The 25,029-nt window shown below is 36.9% G+C and overlaps 1 protein-coding gene across 7 annotated transcripts in view; it reads left to right on the plus strand.

Moving 5' to 3' along the window:
* Positions 1-25,029, plus strand: part of LOC118749382 (transmembrane protein KIAA1109 homolog) — a 556,935-nt gene that overhangs the window by 383,543 nt on the left and 148,363 nt on the right. For 5 of the 7 annotated variants that reach the window (XM_036484182.1, XM_036484183.1, XM_036484184.1 and 2 more), the window contains 3 exons: positions 11,300-11,402; positions 12,323-12,432; positions 12,502-12,813. The exons of the other annotated variants lie outside the window; for them this stretch is intronic. In XM_036484182.1, the coding sequence (XP_036340075.1) occupies positions 11,300-11,402; positions 12,323-12,432; positions 12,502-12,813 (525 nt within the window). The remainder of the gene's footprint in view (positions 1-11,299; positions 11,403-12,322; positions 12,433-12,501; positions 12,814-25,029) is intronic. 7 annotated transcript variants of the gene reach the window in all.

The following is a 25,029-nucleotide window of genomic DNA, read 5'->3' on the forward strand; positions in this document are numbered from 1 at the left end:
ATACATTTTGTATTGGTAACTGATAATAAATTGTAAGGAATTTAATCGCTAGGAAACATCAATATCTTACGAATATGGACAATTAAAATTCCGCGGAAAATTTTTGGCGCACAACCATTTCCCATGAAAGAAATATTGGCTTTGAAAGTATAATTTGTTGTTAATTCAGAGAAGATAAATTAAATAAATTTGCAATTTCAATTCCATATTTTTTTTAGACCACAATGCATTTGTTAATAGCCGTCCAGCAGCCCAACAAAATTTCGTACTTCGAATTTCGAATTCACGTTCGTAGCTATTCGGATTCAGTAATAGTATTTTCGTAGATCGAAAATCGTAATTACGAAGGATTCAGTAATGTAGTCTAAGAGCTGGCTACATAGGGGTGGAGGTGACCCAGCAAAGTAGAAATTTTAACTTTTACAGGGTGTTAAACATGCAATTTTTTTTAGGAAAAGTTCTGAAAGTTTACAATATAAACGAAGATAACATAAGAATGTAGGCAAAAAAAATTGTTAAAAGTCTGGGTGGAAGTTAAAGAGCCGTCAAAAGGCAAAACAATTTGGCAACAATTATGTCACTACTAGAGCATTCAATTCAGAAGCATTTTAACAATCCCGGGAATTCGGGATTTAAAAATTCTAATCCCGGGGTCCCGACATTTTTCGGGATTTCGACTCACCACAACTTTTTGCATTGTACAGTAGGTTCGCCTTTTTCAAACCACACAGATTGCCAGTTAGCAAAATAGTACGTAATTTAATGTTTAAATATTTTTATTCTAAAATATTTACATATTTTACTTGTCAAAAGCATTTACTCATATTTGCAGAAATCCTTTTCCTAAAAAGGCCAACAAAGTAAAATGAAGGACAACTCTGTCACACTCTAAAAGCTTGTTGTGTTTTCAATTGCTACCAGATTTTTCGTTATTACACAGTTCTTGCACAAAATATTTGAACAAGTACAGTTATTCAGGCAGGTCCTGAAATTCACTTCCAAGTGCAAGTGGCTCAAGTTCAAAATCAATCAAGTTCCAAGTTTTTATGTTCTGTATTTCTCGTGTTTCATGTCAGATGAATTCTTTTTTTTCGTTGTCCACATCTCTTTCACTGTGTTAATGAATCAATAAAACTATCGGTATCCCGGAGCTCTAATCCCGGGATTTCGGGACGGGATTGAATGCCCTAGCCACTACATACACTTCTGAAAATTCATATACTTATTCTGTAATTCAAAATGAAATTACTTGCAAATTATCAGAAGTCTAGGTGGTTCCTCCAACGGAGATATTCCGATAGTAAGAGCTCTGCTCGGTGTGCGTATACTTTCTAAAGTTTTTAAGAATCGAATAAAGAGAAATATTTGACTACTAGTTTGCTGCGTGTCATAATCCAAAAAAATCAAAGTTTACAGCGTGCATCTGCCATAATAAAAATGAAGACAGTTCTTACCAGAAATTTTTGTCGCTGCATTGTATTCCTTTCTCTTAAAACGCATGGAGAAAATACTCGATCAGCATATCAGAGAATCAACCTAAGGGAACGGCCTGTGAACAAGAAACAATTTGCCTATCAACGACGCAAATCCACTGAGACGGGGTTTCGACATAACTTCCACCAAACCGTGACATAAGTTCCATGGAAGTTATGTATGACACACACAGATCTGATTCATGGGAGTTATGTCAGACATAAGTTCCATGATAATATTGTATATTAAATGAGCCGCTGAACCCCACTTTTTAAAATTTTAGTGTCAAAGCTCGAAGTCCGGCGCAAAATTAGATATTTTCGCTTAAAACTTTTTGAAAAAAAAGGTCAGTTTTCCGAAAGCCGAGGTGATCTATATGAGATTATTATTTTTACCACTTTTTCCACGAGATAAAATAATGGATAGATATAAGATTTTGGTAGCACAAGCTATGAGTTTCAATTATTTTCCATTAATGCAGCAAATTTTCGAATGTTTTCGAGGCTGTTGGTTAAAATCGGTGTGTGGAAATCGTATGCCTTATACGGTTCTTTTTTAATTGTGTGCTTTATTTTTAAAAAATGTTGAATGAATGCACCACTTCGGCTTTAGAAAGCTAATGATGCATTCGGAAAACATTTGTCTACCCAATTTTTGCGAGTTATGAATGATGGTTATCAGCCACCGGTCATTCTGAAACCGATTCCGGGATTCTGAAACCGACAAGTTATTGTGAGAGGACCAAATAAATATTGAACAATATATCGAAGGTGGCTTTAGAAAGGGTAGTCGAGAAAACTTCATTAGTAAATGATAAAGAAGACGGATTGGACATTGAAATTGAGGACGAATTCGATGATGGTTTGATCGAGTTTTTTAAGGAATATTCGAACGCATACACTTCTGACGGTCCTCGGGAGTTCCAAATGCTGGAAATCTCAAAATCAGTATAAACTGTAAAATAAATCCGTGCGAAATCGTATATATTCGCTGTGGTCATGTAACATTATGCGAATTCTGTTACAATCCTTCAAAGATCAAATATAACCGTGAATTTCAAGTAAATATTCAAAATGTTCTCCGAATGATATTATAATTAATCCTTAGTATACATTAGGCTGGATCAATTTTGTATGGGGGGAAATAAAAGCCATTTTATCGTACAGTAATAGTAATATTATGTTGTCTTAGGTCTAAGCCAATAATAATTGGCCACGAAAGATTAATTCAAAATATATCTTTAGCCCGCCGCTGTGGTGTAGTGGTAAGCGTCGGCCGCTGTGGTGTAGTGGTAAGAAGTGCACGCTTTCACTCATCAGCACCTGGGTTCAAGCCCTGGTCAAAGCAACATCGCAAAAATATAGAAAAAGGTTTTTTCTTAACAGCGGTCGTCCCTCGGCAGGCAATGGCAAACCTCCGAGTGTATTTCTGCCATGAAAAACAGCTTCTCATAAAAAACACTCGCCGTTCGTAGTCGGCGTAAAACTGTAGGCCCTTCCGCTTTGTGTGACAACATCAAGGTGCACGCCACAAGTCGGAGGAGAGGCTCGGCCAAACACTAACATATGTGTAAGCGCCAATCTATTATATTATTATTATTATTATATCTTTAGCCCGGGAAATTGATTCAAAGTTTATGAATTTGGAAAATTAAACTTTGGCTGATAATATCTAGAGAATGCGTTAATTGTTATAAACTAGACGATATATCAAGTGAAAGGTTATTAAATTTAGTATCTCACGTTCATATATAATTTTTCAATAAGACTACACGTTTTCGAGATACAAAGGCGATAACTTTCCCGTATGAGTTTTCAGTTATTCATTACTTCAGTGATCAAGTAAAAAAATAATAATTTGGACGAGATTTATCTCAAAGATTTTTAAGATTTCGGATGTTTATATAATATTTAAAGGGCCATGGACTTGGTCACGCCAATTTGCTCAGTTTTCAAAATAGTGGTAAATGAAATTAAATGCGGATGTCCCAGATTATGAATCATTTGATTAGTAAATAGTGGTTTCAAACACATACATATATTACATATATTAACTAAATAAAATTTAAGTCTGTTTATGTATTCTTGAAAATTGGAGCGAAGAAGCACATTTTTTGCGGTTTCTAAATTTACCGTTATACGAAAGTAGAGGCGTGCAATAAGTATTTAGATATATGGCTATTTCCAAACTGGTGTTACGTGACACTCGTATGACAAAATATTAAAAAAGTCAAAATTTTAAAAGGGTTTAACTATCTAACTAGCAATTAAAAGGCCGCTTATTCAGTAAAAAAATGACAACTGTTGGTAGTAGTGATTTAAAGATATTAGACAATATACGCGCTGGCGTGGCGTTAAAAAAAAAACAGAAGTAGATTTTGACTTCGATTACAAAACTTTAAAACTTGGCGAATTGGGCAAGACTAATGGCGTTTTCTTTTCTCGAAAAAAATGTCACCTGCTTATAAGGCAACATTGTGAGAGTGTAACACTTTAGCAAAGCACGCAATATGCCTGTGAAGATGCTGAGAAACGAACACGAAAACTCAACAGCCCTGGCGCAGGGCAGAATAAAAGCAACATTATTTCGAGAAAAGAAAACACTATAAATGTATAAAAGTGTTCTAGATTTGCATAGCAATTAAATGGTCCCTTATTGGATTATTGGCTTTGGATTCGCATATGTCTCTCGCTTGGCATACATGTCCCGCATTCCGCTGATGAATCTCTGAATTTTGACCCTTTCGAGGTGCTCACCAGATGCGTCCCCACTTGCCAAATGAGACAATCTCTCAATCTCAGAGGCGTATTCCTGTAGAGACTTATAGGCTTTTTGGTAGCGATACTCCAGCTCCCTCTGGTAAATCTGTATCCTGTACTCGCTACCATAACGTCTCTCCACAGCGCCCAGCAACGCATCGTAGTCGTCTCTTTCATACTCGGGAACGGTTTGCAAGATTTCCGCTGCAGGACCTTTTAACGCAACAAATAACGCAGCGGACTTATCCTCCATGCTCCACCTATTTGCTGTTGCCGTTTTTTCGAACTGGAGCTTAAACACCTGGGAAGGAATCGTGCCGTCGAAGGATGGAGTTTTTACCTTCGGAGCGTTCGTCGAAGTAGCTGGACGATTCAACTGCAAATCGCGGAGACGTCCTCACAACCCCTCTACCTTAGCCTCGACTTTGTCCTGTCCCTCTTCGATTTTATCCTGTATTTTTGTAATTTTTGCATCCTGTGCTTCTAGCTGGGATGATATGCGTGCCTCTTGTGCCTGTAGCTGGGTTTCTAGCCGTGATGACACCTGCTCTGAAATTTGCGATGACATCTGTGACATGGCAGCCAATAACGTGTCCATAGCTGTTGATGCCTTTGTTGCCTTTTGCTGTTCTTCAACCTTCGTGGACGATTGCTCCATATCCTTCGATGAACAACCAGCATCTACCTTTTCTTCGTTCTTTGCGGATGTATCGTCGGGTTTACCCTGGAAGTCATATTTGTCCACGTCGATGCCTTCTGCTTCCATAGCCTCTCGCAGCCGTGATAATAACTCGAATTTTCTTCCGGAGGTTGTTAAATTTCGCTTCTTCAACTCCTGTTTGAGTTCCTCGATTTTTAGCTTTAGAATTTTAGCCATTTTCAGGACTTTCTCCAATGGGATTTATTTAACAATCCCACTTCTGACACCAATTGTTACAATTATCCTTGACTACTTGATGGATTTACCAAAATTCTTTTCCTTTCGTATCGCTGGATTGTTAGATAAACGCTCACGATGCACACTGGGCAGCCCCATATAAGCTGGTGCTCAAAATTCTGAAATCATTTTCTTTCAATTAGAATAGCTTGAACTACTTTTTAAGAATAAATTTTTAACGTCTTAACCCATTATTGATCATGCATTAACCCATTGGTGACCCAGTTTTTTGTAATATCTTATGTTAAGTTAATTTGATTTTATTATTGTGCAAATTATGAATAATTGAACCCATTTACGACTTTGACTTAATGCATTGTTTACCATATTTTAACTCATTAGTTGGCAATTTTTTTATAGAGTATTTCCCCAGCTAATTTTATTAAAAATAGGTAAGTTTAGGTTACAATATAATCGGGATAACGAGTCCTTTCGATTTGAGGATAGCTTTATCAATGAATTCGCAATACTGAAAACTAAGTCAAAAGCGATAAAATGTAATAACAGTAACAAAGTGTGTATTTCTTGTAATCACTAGGAAAGAGCATGAAACAGGTGAAGCCATTTATATAGAGATCAGTTAGATAGTAGAAGATAGGAAATACTAGATACAAAAATTTACGTTTCAGTGTAAAACATAATGGGATATATGCATGGTCAAAAAAAGTTGAAAGTAAAAATAATTTCAGCTCTCTGAAAACACTTTTTTAGAAAAATTTTTGAAAAAAGTCGAAATTGTTTTTAGTTTCGTCTTTGATTCGACTATGAATATGCCCCATTATGTTTTAAACGTAAAGAGACTTACAAATCAAAGCATACGAAATATCGAAAAGCAAGTAATTTATCTAATTAAAAACATTAGTTAATTAAAAAATCAGCTATATTTTTATAAAAAAAAAGCAACTAAAATAAAATAAAACAAGTAATTTTTAAGCAAAATTCAAAACCGACCTCCTTAATTCTCATATAAAAATTTAAGATTAACGATTAATTTCTTCATGATCCAATTATCGGATCTAAACAAAATAAGTATGCGACCACCCTTGGGGTACCACCTTTCCGAGGAAAAGAGAACTATCGGTTAACGTGGGCCAAAGTTATGCGGTAACATACATAAAAAAAAAATCCGACGAACTGATAACCTCTTCCTTTTTTTGAAGTCGGTTAATAAAATAAATAGTCAAAACTTTTCAATATGTTGGCCTCTTATAGTTATGATACGCACTTTTAAAAGGATTTTTGGTATGATGTTTTGTAACCCATTTAATTGTAGTACATTAAAGTGCAAGTTTGAAATAGCTAGGACTTACGTATTTCCATACGATGTATGTTCGACGATTTTTGTTATATGTAGAAAATGAGCGACACCTTCACCAAAAAACTTGCAAAAAATCAACGGTATATCCTGGTTACTTCAAACTTGCACTCAAAATCTTTTTTAAATATCTTATCAAAAACATCGATATTTTTACGAAGTTGGAAACTTAGCTTTATTCGATTTTTGTTAAGAAATAAACTATATTTTTATAAAAGAAAAAAATTATTAAAATTAAATAATAACAAGTAAGAAAGTCTAAGTTCGGGCGGAGCCGAACATTAAATACCCGGCACATGTATTAAATATATGTTTTTTCACCCTTCCGAAACCTTCCGCTAGATAGTAAGCCGAGGTGTATCAATTTTGAGTAAATTAGCGTCCTTCAATTTCGAAATATTGAAGTTTCAAGCATTTCTTAAATTTACCGTTATATGAGAATCGGCCGTTATTTTAGTCCGATTTCAATAATTTTCAACGTTTTGCTTACACGTGGCAAGTACAATAACCATACCGAGTTTGGTACAAATTGGTAGAACGGTTACCGATATACTTATATGTGGTCATAAGTGGGCGGTGCCACGCCCATTTTCCAAAACTTTACCATAAACGTATTTCTTGGTAAAGAATTGTTGCAAGCATCAATTTTGAATAAATTAGCTTCAATATTTAATGATTTATCGAAGATTTTGTATTTCTCTAAATTACCGTTATATGGGATGTGGGCGTGGTTATTGTCCGATTTTAAAAAGTTTCGGCGGCTTTTTATGCTGTACCAAGGCGAACAACTGTGCCAAGTTTGGAAGAAATTGGTGCAGCGGTTACTGAGATATACATATGTAACCATAAGTGGGCGTGGCTACGCCCATTTTCCAAAAATTTATAATATTCTTATTTTTCGTCTAAAACTTATTATAAATATCAATTTTGAGTGAATAATCTCCAGTAGTTACTAAAATATCGCAGTTTTCGTATTTCTGAAAATTACCGTTATATGGGAAGTGGGCGTGGTTAAAGTCCGATTTCGCCCATTTTCAATACCAACCTACCTTGGATTAAGGGAAACCTACATACCAAATTTCGTTGAGATATCTCAATTTTTGCTCGAGTTATCGTGTACACGGACAGACGAACAGACGGACGGACAGACAGACATGGCTTAATCGATTTCTTTTTTCATCCTGATCATTTATGTATACATTTGTCTATATCTATCTCGATTCGTTTTGGCTGTTACAAACAACCGTTATGTGAACAAAATTAATATACCCTTGTGCACAAGTGCGCTCGGGTATAAAAAAAGAATAGTCAAAACTTTTCAATGTGTGGGTGTTTTAAAGTTATGATAAGCACTATGTAATGAAAACTGTGACACCTATTCCTCATAATCGGAATCTGAATCCCATCCAAGCCCCGTTAAACTAATATAATTCGCTTCAAGTTCTACTAACTCCATTGCTTCAGCAAAGAAAGATCTCCGGTTGGTGACCACTGGCAATAGGTGCGAGCAAGTAATCAGAGGGTCTAATAAAACTAGCTATCTATTAAAAACGTCCCCTGAATTGTCAGCGCAACCCGTTTTCCTACTATAGATCTCTGTAAAGTTTTTAAAGTCCTTGTTCGAACTAAATCCGCTTCTCACTAAAGATTTTAAAGTCCTTGATAGAACTAAATCCGCTTTTTATTCATTGAGCAACTTCAAAATAATAAACAGTTTAAGTTCGAAATGAAACAGAACCAAACTTAACCAGAAGTGTATGTTTTTGTGTTTAATTAAAATCAAAGTGAAATTTTTAAAACCAATTTATTTAAAAATGGGCAAGGGCTTTTGGTTTTGAACCCGGATTCCTAGTACTTTATTGCAGTGCTGTCAAATTTAAAAGCGCTTTGCGCATTTAAAAAAAAGGGATTTTGAAAATTACACTTGCAAAAAACAGAGGTTAGCTTAGTTTTTTTTAATCGTAATTTTTTTAAAACACATAATTTCAAACAAAATTTACCAAAAGAATAAATAAACTTCATTTTAAGTAATGGAAAAAACAAAATGACGAAATTTAAAGGTATCCACACACCAATGCATTATGTCGCAACGAAACTGCACCGTTTTTGATGCTACAAACGTTACTGCTTCGAAAACGCACGTACGCACACATCTGAGCGATTTTATCGCAGTAAAAATTGTCAATTTATAGACAAACAAAAAATATTTTTCATCAAAAATAAAATTCTTAACTTTTCTACATCAAATATGTTTTGTTTTCTTACGTTCAATTTTCTTTCAATATTGTAAAATCCTTTTATTGACATTTTTCGTTCTCAAAACGTGGCAGTCTGCGATTTCGGCACTACCAAAAGGAGAACTGGGAATGTTCGAATAAATCGCTGCAGCAAAATCGCACAAGTGTGAAGTTCCTCATTTAAAACTGTGGTCGGCATTGTTGTAATTTTTGTCGGAAGAGATTCTCACCGGCAGAATCGCATAGGTGTGGGGATACCTTAATACCGCTTTCTTACAGTAACCATTTAAATTGTACATTTGAATTTCTCAGTTTAAAAAAAAAAAAGTTTTTTGTTCAAATTTGTCAAGTTTGAACACGCATATCTCCCAGCCGAAAAACGATAGAAAGGTGAAAACTTACCCCCAAATGTAGAATTTAATGGGGAATAAACCTGCGTTTTTATTTTTGCAAAAAAAAAAAAAGTTTTTAAAATTTGAATTTTGAGCACGCTTGGCCCCAGTATGCGATGACCAAGTTACAGTACAATTAACTTTATTGTACAACAAACACTTTACAATACTTGTTTATGCAATAACAACTAATAACAATACTTGTTAAGGCAATTAAAACACTTTAGAAAACTTGCTAACACAACTGAACATATAGCTTGCTGATTCGCAACTGACTTGTCTGGTGGCTTGTACTGTGGTATCGGCAGGATTATGGAATTCAGCGATTAATTCACGGATAATCGTACAATACTAACAGTAACGATATTTTAGCATTCTTTGGCATTTCCCTTTCGTTTATTTAATGTTTCTTATTTCTTTATGAAAGTGTAGCTTGTTATCTAACAAAAACCTTGTTAGTAAAAGTTTCAAACTTTCTTTTAACATTCTGAGTATGCAGTTTTGTAGCCCACTCAATTTTATTTTAATGAAGTGCAAATTTTAAGTAACTAGGACTTACTATTGATTTTTTGGAATTTTTTTTGTGGAAGGTGTTGCGGATTTTCTCCATACAAAAAATTTTTCAACACACTTTGTTTCGAAGAAAATGCGTGACCAAAAATTTAAAAAAATCAACACTTGCCTAGCTACTTCAAACCTGCATTTTATTACACTAAAATTTAAGACACTGTGTACTCAGAAAAATTCTAAAAAATCTGAAAACAGCTTAAAATTTTTAAAGAAATCTATAGTAATATCGATAGTATCGACAGTTGAAAACCGTCGCCACTATCGATAGTTTTGAAAACTTTTTATTTATTTATTTAATATATTCGCTTTCTTTTAATATGGTAATATGTTAATAATTTCCCTTGTCCGTATTTTGATATGCGTCTTTTATAAGTATGAGTGGTCAATTTAAACGAATATCTTTTGTTTTGTAGTATTAGAAATGTATTATTTTAACCAAATTTCACTTCTTTGTACTTCAAAAGGGACAAACTAAATCCGAATTTAATTTTTCCTTATAAAAAATAAATTCAGATTTTGCCTGTCGCTTTTCAAGTGGATGCAAGTTATATAAATATATATATTTCAGACGCATAAATTGATAAGTTTATTTTATTATTATAAGAACTTCTTTTTGATACACTCAAATTTAAAATTTATATAATCTCTTTACTTTACAAAGTAATTTATAAATTTTATAAATTTATTAATTACTTAATTTTCAAGCAAATTCAATACCTTTCACGACGATAGTACCATCGATACTATTGATGTTTTCAACTATCGTTTTGTAAACTATAGAGTGGCGATGCTATCTATAGTATCCCAGCTCTAGGATGAAGTTTTATAGCTCATTCAATCTCAGTACAAAAAGCGAACGTTTGAAGTACCTCAAAATTAGTACCGCTTTTAGAGAACTTTTTGGTTGGAGGCGTTTCGCATTTTATATCGAAGAAAATTCATAACTTCGAACTTGCACCTTATTATACTGGAATTGAATAGGCTATAAAAATGCACGCCCAAAACGTTTCTAAAACATTTGATTAAAAAATCTAAAATTTTGATAGCAAATTTTTGAAATTGGTTGAATTTTCGCGAATTTCGCATTTACTGACAAATTTTACATGGCAAAATTACTTGATTTTAGCATGAGTTTTTTATAAATTACGAATGAACGATAAATTACGATAATGTGAACATACTTTTTCTGTTCAAAATTTTAAAATTGCTAATATGGAAACCCCAAAAATGACGCTGTTTGAAAAAATTACGTTACTTTTTTCTGTGTGTAGTTAATTTAACCTTATTTGACAAGTTGACCCAGTCCGCCACTGAATGAAACTTTCTCTGCCACAAACAGAACGACATTTAGATTAAAATGCAAGTTCTGTTTTATTTACATGAAACATTTTATTTCACCATCATTTTGGACCTTGGCTGAAATGTGCTGATATTATTTTACATTTGTGTACACTGAGTTTCTTTCGATCTAATACTCTGCACTTTCAAATAAATCTTAAGCTACCCTATATCTATTTTTAGATTCTATTATATTTTCTTTTCACATGCTATTACCGTGATTTCAAATTTGTAGGCATGTATGAGATTTTTAACAAGAAAAATATTTTAAAATTTAGATACTTCACAATTTGGCATGAGATTTGCTAATGAAGCTTTCTTACATGGCGCGGCACAAAGGTCAAACTCCACATCACCAAATATTCATGTAACACGAAAAGGGTAAGTTTTTTTTTCAGTGATTGTTAATCAATAAAATTATTGACTTATTATATAAGTTAAGATATGTATACATTAGGGTGGTCAAAAAATGCATGTGAAAAATTAAAGTCGGAATTTTTATGCTCTCACCCCCTAGGATTGTTTTATACTGAAAAAATATACCCTTATTTTTTATTTTAAAATCAAAAAATATTTAGAGGTCGCTCAAAGCGCCCAAAGGTTTCCATGAATTCTATATAGGGAAAAAACAACTTTTCGTAGAAATGGTATAGAATAGTTAAAAAGCTATATATTTTTCTTTCAGAAAACTCTGTTTATCTGCAGGAGATTCCCAATAATAATACCCAATTGTTTATTTAACCATTTTTTCATTGCAACTATAATTTATAGGTCCGCCAAAACCCCAAAAAAATCCCGAAACATGCAATGGGGCGACCGATAAAAAATCGTTAGTATTAAAAAATGGTTAAATAATTGGGTATTATTATCGAAAGCCTCCTGAAGAGAACCAGAGTTTTCCGATCGAAAAATATTTACTTTCAAGAATTATATACCATTTCTACGAAAAAAATTTATTTTTCCCATATAAAAATACATGGAAAACTTTGAGCGCCTTGAGCGACCTCTAAATATTTTTTAATTTCAAAATAAAAAATAGGGTTCTACTTTTTTTGATATAGAACAATCCTAGGGGGTAAGAGCATTACAATTCCGACTTTACTGTTTTTGGACCACCCTAGTATAAATACATCGATATATTCAAAATCCAGTTTTATTTTCATTTTGTATATGTATTTGTCCTCTTTACCCGTTTAATTGCCTCATATGAATTCCTGTGTGTAAATATGCGTTCTTCTGTCCTTGTTTCAATCGCTTTATTACCGAACTTCTATGCGGAAACACATGCGATGTTATTGTAGCAAAGCATTAAGTAGATGCTCAAATATTTCACATGGCAATTCATCTCGCTCTAGCATACAAATGCTGCCAATAATCTCCGGACTGGTAGAGAAGCAGGTGCCGGAATTCGGTGAGATGCCTAAGCAATTTACTTTAAGCGCGTATATGATCTATACATAATGTTTTTTGCATATTTTAGAGTATGGCGCATTGCAGGAGGGTTCATTGAGTTCTAGCAATTCAGTAAATAAGTTTTGGCTTGGGCCGGGGAATCAAAAAGAGGACTTGTACTTCTGGATGGCAAAGCAGCAAGACAACAAAAAGAAGGAAAACTCCGTTGAAAAGGAATTAATTCGACCGGCACCGGTGAAATTACCAGGCGCGGGTCAAACACGTGGTGGCATTCTGCAGGACTCAATAAAACTGCTCGATGCGCATTTGATATTTGAGCCATTGCTCACATGCTTGGGTGTAATGCCGCAGCAAATGGTCAATAAATTGACCAATGCGGGTAAATATAACGGCATTTTTAATATCAAAGCCGAAATATACATAGGTACCCATATATAAATTATTGCAGTCCAATTAGAGTTGAAAATGGCTAATCTGGCGATTATTTGGATTATAGGGGGAAAAAAGACTAGCCAGCACCTCGCGTACTGAATTGGTAAATTTTAATGTTTCGCCAACGGGCAAATGGTTTGAAAATCTTGCAAGTTGTACATATGTACCTACTAGACTGGTGCACAAGTCGAGTTACAGCGAGTTTCAAGCCATTTGGTCATTTAACATAGCAATGCAATGTTTTGTTTTCAACCACCAATGCTATGCAAGAGCACAGAGAGAAATGAGCAATTCATGTCACTGTATAGCTTGTTTCTCTCTAAGCATTGTCGCTTCAAGCATCCATTGTGTGAGAAGGCAATAAAAGCAATGGTATTGAAAAGCAATGGCAATGAAAGGCAATGCAAAACAATTCAATTCAAATCTGTGCAATGTGTGAAATGACGATTCTTTACTTACAGTTACACCAAAGAACGTAGATAACAAGAAGGGACAACTTGTTATAATTGTGGCGAAAGTGCGCAATAGGGACGTGCCTTCTCTTTTCAACCAATCAAAAAAGCGCATTAGGGCAAAAGAGAAGGCACGCCCCTGTTGCGCACTTTCGCTACAATTATACAATTGTACAATTGTCCTTTCTTGTTATCTACGTTCTTTGGTTACACACGTATTTTTGGTATTTTAAGGAGAAAATAAAATAGCTAAGTTGTTTGACATGCATATATGATGTATGTTTGATGTTGGTTATATTTAAACACATGTTCATACAGAGTGCAAGTCTCTCAAGTGGGCCAACCAAAATTGGAAGGTCGAGATTTTTTCGCACAAATCACTCTATTCTTTTTGCAACCATAAAAAAAATAGTAATTTGAGCAATTTTGGAAAATTCGAAGTTTTACAAGAGTTATTGTTTTAAACTTTTTTTTGATGAATTCAGTAATTATTTATTATCCACTGATTCATAGCATGTATCTTGCTAATTTTTTTTATGAGAATAGTTAATTATCACGCTTTAGCCTGATTGTTTAAATTTTTCAAATAATCATTATTCTGTACAAAATTTTTAATTTGTCTTTTGTTGTTTTTTTGGCCTTATAACAATTATATTCAACAATTTTTATTGAGCTCGAGGCCGTTTTGTAATGAAAATTGATTGTGGAAAAGCAACAATAATTTGAAAAAATGGTAGAAGTGATAGCTATTTCGGAAATCACCACATTTCCTCATCAGACTTCTTTCAGTAGGCTTCGAACCGACGATCCCACTGACTCAGCCAGTTGCCGATGCACCGTGCTAAGTACACCTTGTAAATTACCGTTTGATTTTTTCCACTGTTTTCATTTTAGTTATGCCAACACAATCAAGCGCAGCTATTCCGCTGCAATTCACTTGATCATGTGGTTGTTGGTATTGTTGGTTTTTGCTAATAATTCTATTTTTAGAATGTTTAACTTTTAGGTGTGCTCGTCCTTAAGCTATTTGTTTTTTGGTATTTTTTGGCCTTATAACAATTATATTCAACAATTTTTATTGAGCTCGAGGCCGTTTTTTAATGAAAATTTATTGTGGAAAAGCAACAATAACTTTAAAAAATGGTAGAAGTGATAGCTATTTCGGAAATCACCACATTTCCTCATCAGACTTCTTTCAGTAGGCTTCGAACCGACGATCGCACTGACTCAGCCAGTTGCCTATGCACCGTGCTAAGTACGCCTTGTAAATTATCGTTTGCTTTTTTCCACTATTTTCATTTTTGTTATGCCAAAACAATCAAGCGCAGCTATTCCGCTGCAATTCACTTGATCATGTGGTTGTTGGTATTGTTGGTTTTTGCTAATAACTCTATTTTTAGAATGTTTAACTTTTAGGCGTGCTCGTCCTTAAGTTATTTGTTTTTTGTTATTTTTTGGCTTTATAACAATTATATTCAACAATTTTTATTGAGCTCGAGCCGTTTTTTAATTAAAATTTATTGTGGAAAAGCAACAATAATTTGAAAAAATGCTAGAAGTGATAGCTATTTCGGAAATCACCACATTTCCTCATCAGACTTCTTTCAGTAGGCTTCGAACCGACGATCCCACTGACTCAGCCAGTTGCCTATGCACCGTGCTAAGTACGCCTTGTAAATTATCGTTTGCTTTTTTCCACTATTTTAATTTTTGTTATGCCAACACAATCAAGCGCAGCTATTCCGCTGCAATTCACTTGATCATGTGGTTGTTGGTATTGTTGGTTTTTACTAATAATTCTATTTTTAGAATGTTTAACTTTTAGGTGTGCTCGTCCTTAAGTTATTTGTTTTTTGTTATTTTTTGTCCTTATAACAATTATATTCAACAATTTTTATTGAGCTCGAGGCCATTTTTTAATGAAAATTTATTGTGGAAAAGCAACAATAATTTGAAAAAATTGTAGAAGTGATATCTATTTCGGAAATCACCACATTTCCTCATCAGACTTCTTTCAGTAGGCTTCGAACCGACGATCCCACTGACTCAGCCAGTTGCCTATGCACCGTGCTAAGTACGCCTTGTAAATTATCGTTTGCTTTTTTCCACTATTTTCATTTTTGTTATGCCAACACAATCAAGCGCAGCTATTCCGCTGCAATTCACTTGATCATGTGGTTGTTAGTATTGTTGGTTTTTGCTAATAATTCTATTTTAGGTGTGCTCGTCCTTAAGTTATACATTTTCTCACCATGGATTATGTACGTATGTAAGGACATATCTACATACATAAATACATACAGTGTTGCCATTTTAGCCGTTTTCCGGCTCGATTTAGCGGGTTGCGAACGCAAACGGCCGGAGAAAATTTGGTTTAGCCGGCAGCCGATTTGTTAGCCGCTTTGCAAAAAAAAATAACCGTTTTTAACCGATTTTGCTATTTGCAATATTTTCTTAAAATTTATATATATAAGTTTCAATTTTTGCAAATTTAGCGACCAAAAATCGAATAGAAATTGATAGCCTTATCTCGGAGAAATTTTTCTTGTCGAAGTGTGTTACATATATCGTCGGTGATACTGCAAAACGGTCTATGTCTATTAGTACTCTTGATACTTAGATGGTCTCTTACTTCCACTGGAATGCATCTGCAAATCATTACACCCTAATAAACGAATGACAAAACTGTGTACCTTTGGCTGACGAAGATGAACGATTACCAGAAGCGATCAGATACAGATAACAGATCCACTAAGCACCGGGGGAAATAAGTGACATAGAACGTTTTGCAGTATCGTCAACGATACACAATTGAAAGAAAATTTTTTCTAATCCGAAAAGTCTTCAAATACTGGGCCGATTTCAATGATTTTTTTAAGCACATATACGGTGACCCAAATATAAACTGGGACGCGACATTTTAGCAAGTTTGGCTTATTTTTCATTAGCTAATTTAATGTTTATATAGCTGATTACTTAAAAAATATCATTTTATATCAATTATAAAAAATATCAGTATCTTTAGAAATTTTAAAATAAGTATAATAAAGTAGAAAATTTAAAGTACCTAGTATTTACCGCTGATTTTAGGCAATTTTTTTTTGACAGTGTTTCTCCGTTTTGTTTGTCGAACATACTTTGTCTGGCAAAAAATTCGTACACCGTCATTAAAAAATTCCAAAAATCAGCAGTAAGTCCTCGCTAATTCAAAGCTGCACCTCATTAAACTAGACTACAAAACTGCTTATCATAATTTTTCTAGTTGCGTCACTGTATTTTTTCCAACGAACGTAGCGGGGATTTGTTCATACAATTTTTTTATGAATGTCTTAAATTGTAGTGTGAAGTTTTATTCGCAAAAGACGGATGAGAATAAAAGAGCACGAATTTCCATGTGAAGAAAAACTCTCTGGAAAGACAATATCTATGAATAATTATATCGTGGTGCTAATATCCTTTAGTGTTGCCCTGACAGGCATGTGCAGAGAGTAGCAGGTCTTTAAAAACGGGAACGCTTCGAATATATGGATATCAAAATAAAATTACATAGTTTAATTGTTAAAAATTTAAAAAGCGTCCGGCTTTTTGAACATAATTTACTGGCTTTTCGAAATAATGGTGCACTATTTTCCTCAGCCTTTTAACAGCTTTACGTGTTCATTTCTCAAAATATTGCCCCCCGAATAAGCCTAATTGGAATACTTTCTACTAATAAAGCCATTTTGCAGAACGAAAAGTAACCTAGTGCAAATGTTACAATATAAGACAAAATTTTTCATTAGAAAAAAAAAAGTCAAACAAACGCAAGATGACTTCTGATGTAGAGCTTAATTAATCTAGTGTAACGATAGTTTTCTTCTTAACTTAAAATTATTGAATGAATTTATTAATCTTTCAACTTCATTCAAATAAAACATGTTAATTTAGCTGAAACATTTTAGCCGTTTTTCTTTGCCAATTTAGCCGGTCGGCCCGAAAAGTTCTGGCAACATTGATGCCGAATGAAATACGGGCAATTTCTAAGCAGATTTTAAGAAATTATGGTAAACTCAGGAGCCAAACTGTGTATACAACAAGTAATTTTTAGCAAAAAAAAACCGACTTCAACTCCCATATAAAAAAAAAATATATATATATATATATCTCATGATCCACTGATCGGACCTCAACCAGATTAGTATGGGACCACCTCTGAGACACTACCTTTCCGATGCAATTATCGAAATCGATTGACGTGGTCCAAAGTTATGCGGTAACATACATAAAAAAAAAAAAAAATATATATATATTCCGACGAACTGATAACCTCCTCCTTTTTTGGAAGTCGGTTAAAAATCTACTGCGCAATCTTAATAAGCATTGCACTAAAAATTACCTTGTTGTATATTATAATGCTGAAATAATTTCCTTGAAAGCGAACGAACTCAGAAAATTTGCTTGCAAATTTTGTATACAGAAACTCAATGTCACGAAAAGTAACGTGCTTTTTAATTTTTTCTCTATGAGACTTAAAAAAACTTTATTTACAAAGGAAATGTCGGCTTTAAAGAATAGGAAAACACTAGAAGAAAAACCCAAGAGTGCGAAAAAAATGTTTTACATAGCAGCGAAATGAGACCGTAACAAGAATCATAAAGTGCTTGATCTCTGCAAAATCACAGGGTACATTGGCAATAAAGTGCAAAGCAAGCAAAAAAACATTGAATACTATAGGGGTATTCACGATCCGGTGCATACTATCTAGCATGGTGCATAGATATCATAAATAGCAGGATTGGCTAATTTTGTTGTTGTTTGGACACATGAAACAACAACAGTCATGCTATCTATGCACCATGCTAGACAGTATGCACCGGATCGTGAATACCCCTTATGCAAGAGCCAGCGATATAATGAAATATGTGCAAACCACTCTACCCAAGATTTTTTAAACGTTGAAAAGGAAAATTAAAAGCGGCTATGAGCGCTTTCCCAAAATTTGCTTGCACCACATTCATTTTAGTTTTGTACCACGAATTAGGGAAATATTTTTCATTGGGGACCTATAAAAGGACACCTAAATATAACTCTGAACTAATTATCGTCTAAAGGGCTAAAAAATAATAACTCAAGTTGGCAAAATAAAGTCCAAAGATAACATTTTTGTAAAAGCCCTGCGCACTATGCCTGAAAACTTAAACAAGCCAACCGTTAAGGACATGAGTCTTTTCTATAAAAATGTTGCAATATCTATATGAGTGGGAAAACAGTATTTGTTGCATCCGAAAGTATAGCTGTTTCTTTTTACTGCATCAGTTCGTATTTCATTCCGCATACGTTATTTATGTATACAACTTTAACAAGTATTGTATTAAATAATCAATGCTTATGTTTATAAATAAATTTTATTTTTTTTTTGCGTTCTCTGGTTGCACCACGCTCGCTGCGAGTACGAGCGGCACGCGGCATGAAAGCAAAAGCGCCCGTGGCAGGAGTGAAAAAAGTAATAACTAGCGAGTCGGTGCAAGTTTCCGTGTTTTTTTTTCTTTCAAATAATGTATTATAGAATAAATATTGATATTCAATGTAAACGATTAAAAAATCTGATCTAGAAGTAGTAAATATTTCCATTTGTTTATACAATTCTATATATATAAAAATGTTGTGTTCGTATGTCACGGTCGTCGAAACTCGAGAACGGCTGAACCGATTTGAATATTGTTTTTTTTTTGTATTGTTCGGTATAATACCAGGATCAATTGTATCACAAAAATTTGGAGGGTTGCCACCTATTTGCAACATTTTAAACCCAATTATATTGATAAAATAAATGAATTATTACAACTAGTGTTCGCCCAGCGGTTGAAATTCAACCGCTAAAATTAAGGATAGTTTATGTGAGTTGAGTTGAGCTGAAATAAAATTTGTTGGAATGGGTTAAGTGGAGGGGAGTTTAGCTTAGTACTTAGCATAACATAACATAGAATAGCATTAGATTCAATAACATAACATATGTAGCATAACACATCACAATATAACATCGCACATTCTTCAGTTATATTTCCTTTTTATCCCTATCACTTTCTTCCTCTCTATCTTTGTCTCTATCGCTTTTAATGTTTATGTTTATGTTTATGTTTATGTTTATCTACACCTTCATATTGTTACGATTATCCTCGAAACCTTGAGGGATTTCCCAAATATACTCGGGCTCGTATCGCTGGATTGTTAAATAAATGCTAACGATGACCGAATTGTAGTACAATTAACTTTATTGTACAACAAACAATTTTACAATACTTGCTAATACAGTAAAAATACTACAATACTTGTTAAGGCAATTACAACGCTTTACTGAACTTGTTACACACAATTAAACTTATAGCTTGCTTATTCGCAATTCGCTTCTCTGCTCACTTTACTTGTAGCTTGCTGACTTGCAACTTCGTAACTAACTCAACTCCGCTGTGTCGTGGCTCTTATATACCTGCGCTCACACTAATGGCAACTCTAGAACGTTCTGAAGTTTATCGCTCATTCTCTTTCGCTCGCTGTTCGCAGTGTTCATCCAACTTGACGTTTCTCTTTGTGGAACATTCTACGTCATTCTTCGAACATTCTGCCTATTTCTCGTTGTTCGCTTTGTGTTGCCGCAGTATTCGCCACACTGCCCTCCACCTAAGTCTGATCGTCCCGATCAGACACACTTGCGGTTCCAAACGCTGCAAGCCTTTCCAAGTGGACCACCTTCATCTTGTTTCTTGGTCTCCCGACGGTCTGGATCCGATACACTACGTCATTTAGCCGTTTTACGACCTTATACGGACCTTCCCAGTTGCATTGTAGTTTTGGGGACAAACCTTTCTTTCGTTGTGGATTGTACAGCAACACCAAATCTCCTTCCTGGAAACCCTCGGAATTCATCGCCTTATCATACCTGGCTTTCATCTTGTCACTCATAATTTGTGTGCGCTGTCTCACAAGAGCATGTATCTCTCTCAGCTCCTCTTCCAGGATGTTTGACGTCTCTTTTCCAATCCTTCTAGCATCACCAGTCACCCCAAACTTCAGATCACTAGGCAAACGGAGCTCACTGCCGAATATTACCCTTGCAGGAGTTTTACCCGTTGTTTCATGCACTGCTGACCGGTACCCCATCAGGAACAAGGGTATGCGGACATCCCAATCTTTTTGATTCTTGTCCACGACCTTCCGCAAATGCTCTTCCAGGGTTCGGTTAAACCGTTCCACCATGCCGTCTGATTGGGGATGAAGAGCCGTCGTTCGAGTTTTCCGGATACCCAGTATCTGGCACATCTCTTGGAACACTGCCGACTCAAAATTTCTTCCCTGGTCAGAGTGCAGCTCTATAGGTACACCGTATCTCGCAACCCAATTGTAGGTGAATACCTCCGCTACTGTTTTAGCTTCCTGGTTTGGAATCGGGTATACCTCCGGCCATTTGCTAAAGTAGTCCATAACCACAAGGACGTATTTGTTTCCCTGTGCGCTCATAGGAAATGGACCGGCTACATCCATGGCAATCCGCTCGAAAGGTGCACCTGAGTTATATTGCTTCATCTGGCCATGACTTCTGGATTTCGGCCCCTTAGCTGCAATACACTCCGCGCAGTTAGCAATCCACTCTGCGACCGATTGCCGACAACCAACCCAATAGAACCTCTGCTTAACCTTCTCCAGGGTCTTTGTGATTCCCAGGTGCCCTCCACTAGGACCATTGTGGAATTCCTTGAGTACATCCGGAATTCTTACCCTTGGAACTACTATCAGGTTGCGGGAGCACTGGCCATCTTCGCTTTCCCATACCCTATGCAAACAGCCAGATATTAATTTTAAGCTGTTCCATTGTGCCCAGTACGCCTTTGCGATGGGGCTTTCCGCTGCCATTTGCTCCTTAGTTGGCCTCCTGTCCACCTCCAGTCCATGCATCAAAAGCTCTAGATCTGGATCTTCCTGCTGACACTTTCGTAGCTGTTCTTCCTTCCACTCTTCCGCTGGTGTTATTGTCGTTAGACGGACGTCTATAATGTCCTCTTTTCCCTCAGCTTTTGAGCAGTGTTTACATTCCAGGCTACATGGTCGGCGGGACATGGCATCAGCATTACCGTGGACACTTCCCTTGCGGTGTTCAATAGCGAAGTCATAACTTTGCAGTCTCTCAATCCATCGAGCTAGCTGTCCTTCTGGATTCTTAAACTGTAGTAGCCACTTCAGCGCTGCATGGTCCGTTCGAACTCGGAAACGTTGCCCATAGAGGTACTTGTGGAAATGTTTGACGCAGTCCACCAACGCTAGTAGTTCTCTCCGAGTTACGCAGTAGTTCCTCTCTGGTTTTCCAATCGACCGGCTATAGTAGGCAACTACCTTCTCCTGCCCATCAATTAACTGCGACAGTACGCCTCCTATGGCATAACCACTAGCATCCGTATCCAAAATAAACGTTGCACCTGGAACGGGATACGCTAGTATAGGTGCAGTACATAGTCGTTCCTTCAGAGTCTGGAAAGCCTCCTCCTGCTCCTTGTTCCACTCGAAGGCTCTATTTTTCCTAGTGAGCTCGTGGAGGCTTTTAGCAACGCTGGCGAAATTCGGAACAAATCGGCGGTAGTAGGTGCATAGCCCAAGAAAACTTCGTAGTTCGTGCAGGTTCCTAGGCCTTGGCCAATCCTTTACTGCTTCTATCTTTTCCTTCGCAGTACAGATGCCCTCCGTTGTCACCTTGTGCCCTAAGTAGTTCACCTCCTTCCTGAACAGTGAGCACTTTTTAGGACTTAGCTTCAGACCAGCGCCAGCTATCCTCTGGAAAACTTCTTCCAAATTGTTCAGGTGTTCCTCAAAGCTTTTACCCAATACGATAATGTCATCTAGATACACCAAACATGTTTTCCAATGCAGTCCTTTGAGCACATGGTCCATAAGTCGTTCAAAAGTGGCAGGAGCGTTGCATAATCCAAAGGGCATCACCGTGAATTGCCACAGACCGTCTCCAACGCTGAAAGCTGTCTTCTCCTTATCCTCGTCACTTACCTCCACTTGCCAATAACCGCTCTTAAGGTCGAGTGTTGAGAACCACTTTGTTCCAGTCAACGAGTCCAGAGTGTCATCGATCCTGGGAAGAGGATAGCTGTCCTTTTTCGTCACATCGTTTAGTTTCCGGTAGTCTACGCAGAACCGCATTTGACCATCCTTCTTCTTCACAAGTACTACCGGCGAACTCCATGGACTCGCTGATGGTTCAATCACACCACTCTCGCTCATTTCGTTTATTATTTGGCTAACAGTTTCACGTTTGGCAAGTGGAACACTCCGAGGAGCTTGACGGATTGGCCTTGCATCGCCAGTATCAATGCGATGTTTCACAACGTTAGTCCTGCCTGGTTTGTCGCCATCCTTGTCGAATATGTTGCAGTATCTTCGGAGAAGTTCCTTAGCCTTGTGCTGGTATTTTTCTTCCAACCCTTCCGTCCATGCATTAATGTCTTCCGCAATGTCATTCTCGCCAATGGAATCGCTTTCAGGTAACTTTTCGCAGTTGAAGATTGCCTCTACCTCTCGACATTGCCCCAGTACAGTTCCTCTTCGGAGTTTGACTGGTGACTTGAACTCATTGAGCACTCGAACTGGGATGCGTCCATCCTTTTGCGTCTTAGCCAAGGTTTTACCAATAAGTACGTCCGGTGTAGAATTTTGTGTTGCTTCAACAACCCACAATTTGTTTGTCCCACAATCTCCATCAATCTTTGCCCACACAACTGCTTCTGACTTCGGTGGAATCTGCTCGCTTTCCTCTAGGATCACTCGCTTGCTGCTGTATGGACCATCATACCCAAACCGAAGGGGCACTTCCATGTTGTTATACGTCATAATCCTGTTCTTCATGTTGATCTTCATACCTTGATCAAGCATGAAGTCTAATCCAATTATGACTTCATCCATAATCGCCGCGACTATGAACTTGTGTAACACCGTCACATTCCCTATTGCGACTTTGCATGTTACCTCCCCTACAACTTGGGTGTCCTCACCAGTTGCTGTCCTCAACCTTGCTCCAGGTAATGGCCTTACCTCTTTAGTGACCAAATCAGATCGAATGATGGAATGTGATGCGCCCGTATCCACAGTTAGTACTCGCTCATGTCCGTCCACATATCCACCAACAGTAACGTTGCTCGCTTTTCTGCCAATTCGCGAGACGGAGATTATGGGGCATTCAATTGCGGGAGCCAGCGCGCGCCCCTTGCTGCTGGCTCGTTTTAGTTTAACGACTGATTGGAGTTGGTTTCGTCTCCTTCAGCCCTGCGTTTGCGTCCTGCTGAATTGTTGTGACCATTGGAACTTGCGCTGCAATCGCGGGCGAAGTGGCCTGACTTTCCACATTTAAAACATTTGCCAGAACCATGCTTTTTCTCGCCCAGCAGTTGGATAATCTTCTTCAGCATTTCATTTGTCTCTTCCGGTGCTTCCACTTCCACACGATGTGCTTTGTAGGCTGGTCTACTTAGGAGCGCCGCCGTTTCACGCGTCTGAGCATACGAGACGGTTTCAGCAAATGTTGCCTTTGGATTTGCGTACGTCTCTCGCTTGGTATACATGTCCCGCATTCCGTTGATGAACCTCTGGATTTTTACTCTTTCAAGGTGCTCACCAGATGCGTCTCCAATTGCCAAATGAGCCAGCCTTTCAATCTCAGAGGCGAATTCCTGTAAAGTCTCGTTGGATTTCTGGCAGCGATTCTCCAGCTCCATCTGGTAAATCTGTCTCCTGTGCTCGCTACCATAACGTCTTTCCACTGCACCCATTAACGCATCGTAACTGTTCCTTTCACAATCAGGAATAGTCTGCAAGATTTCCGCTGCAGGTCCTTTTAATGCAACGAACAATGCAGCGGATTTATCCTCCATGCTCCAGTGATTTGCTGTAGCTGCCTTCTCAAACTGGAGCTTAAAGACTTGGAAAGGAATCGTGCCGTCAAAGGATGGAGTCTTTACCTTGGGCGCGCTGGTCGAAGAAGGTGGGCGATTCAACTGCATATCTCGGAGGCGACCTTCCAACTCTTCTACCTTAGCCTCGACTTTCTCCTGTCTCTCTTCAAGTTTGTCCTGTATTTGTGTAATTTTTTCATCCTGTGCTTCCAGCTGTGATGATATGCGTGTCTCCTGTGCCTGTAGCTGAGTTTCTAACCGGGATGACACCTGCGATGACACCTGCGCTGATACCTCGGAAGATATGCGTGTTTCCAAGGCTTGCATCTGTGAGGAAACGTCTGACGACAACTGCGACCTCTGTTCCTGCATCATCTGTGACATGGCAGCCAATAACGTGTTCATGTCCATACCTGTTGATGAACAAGGAGCATTTTGCTGTTCTTCAACCTTCCCGGATGTCTGTTGCACATCCTTTAACGAACATGCAGCCTCATCCTTCTGTTCGTCCTTTGCGGATGTATCGTCGGGATTACCTTGGAAGTCGTATTTGTCCACGTCGATGCCTTCAGCTTCCATAGCCTCTCGCAACCGGGATAACAATTCCACTTTTCTTCCGGAGGTGGCCAAATTACGCTTTTCCAACTCCTGTTTCAGCTCCTCAATTTTTAAGTCCTGAATTTTCGCCATTTTTAGTAGTTTCTCCTTCGGGATTTATTTAACAATCCCACTTCTGACACCAATTGTTACGATTATCCTCGAAACCTTGAGGGATTTCCCAAATATACT

Source organism: Rhagoletis pomonella, unplaced genomic scaffold, assembly GCF_013731165.1.
Source record: "Rhagoletis pomonella isolate Grant_MI unplaced genomic scaffold, Rhpom_1.0 Rhpom_scaffold_00015, whole genome shotgun sequence".
NCBI lineage: Eukaryota > Metazoa > Arthropoda > Insecta > Diptera > Tephritidae > Rhagoletis > Rhagoletis pomonella.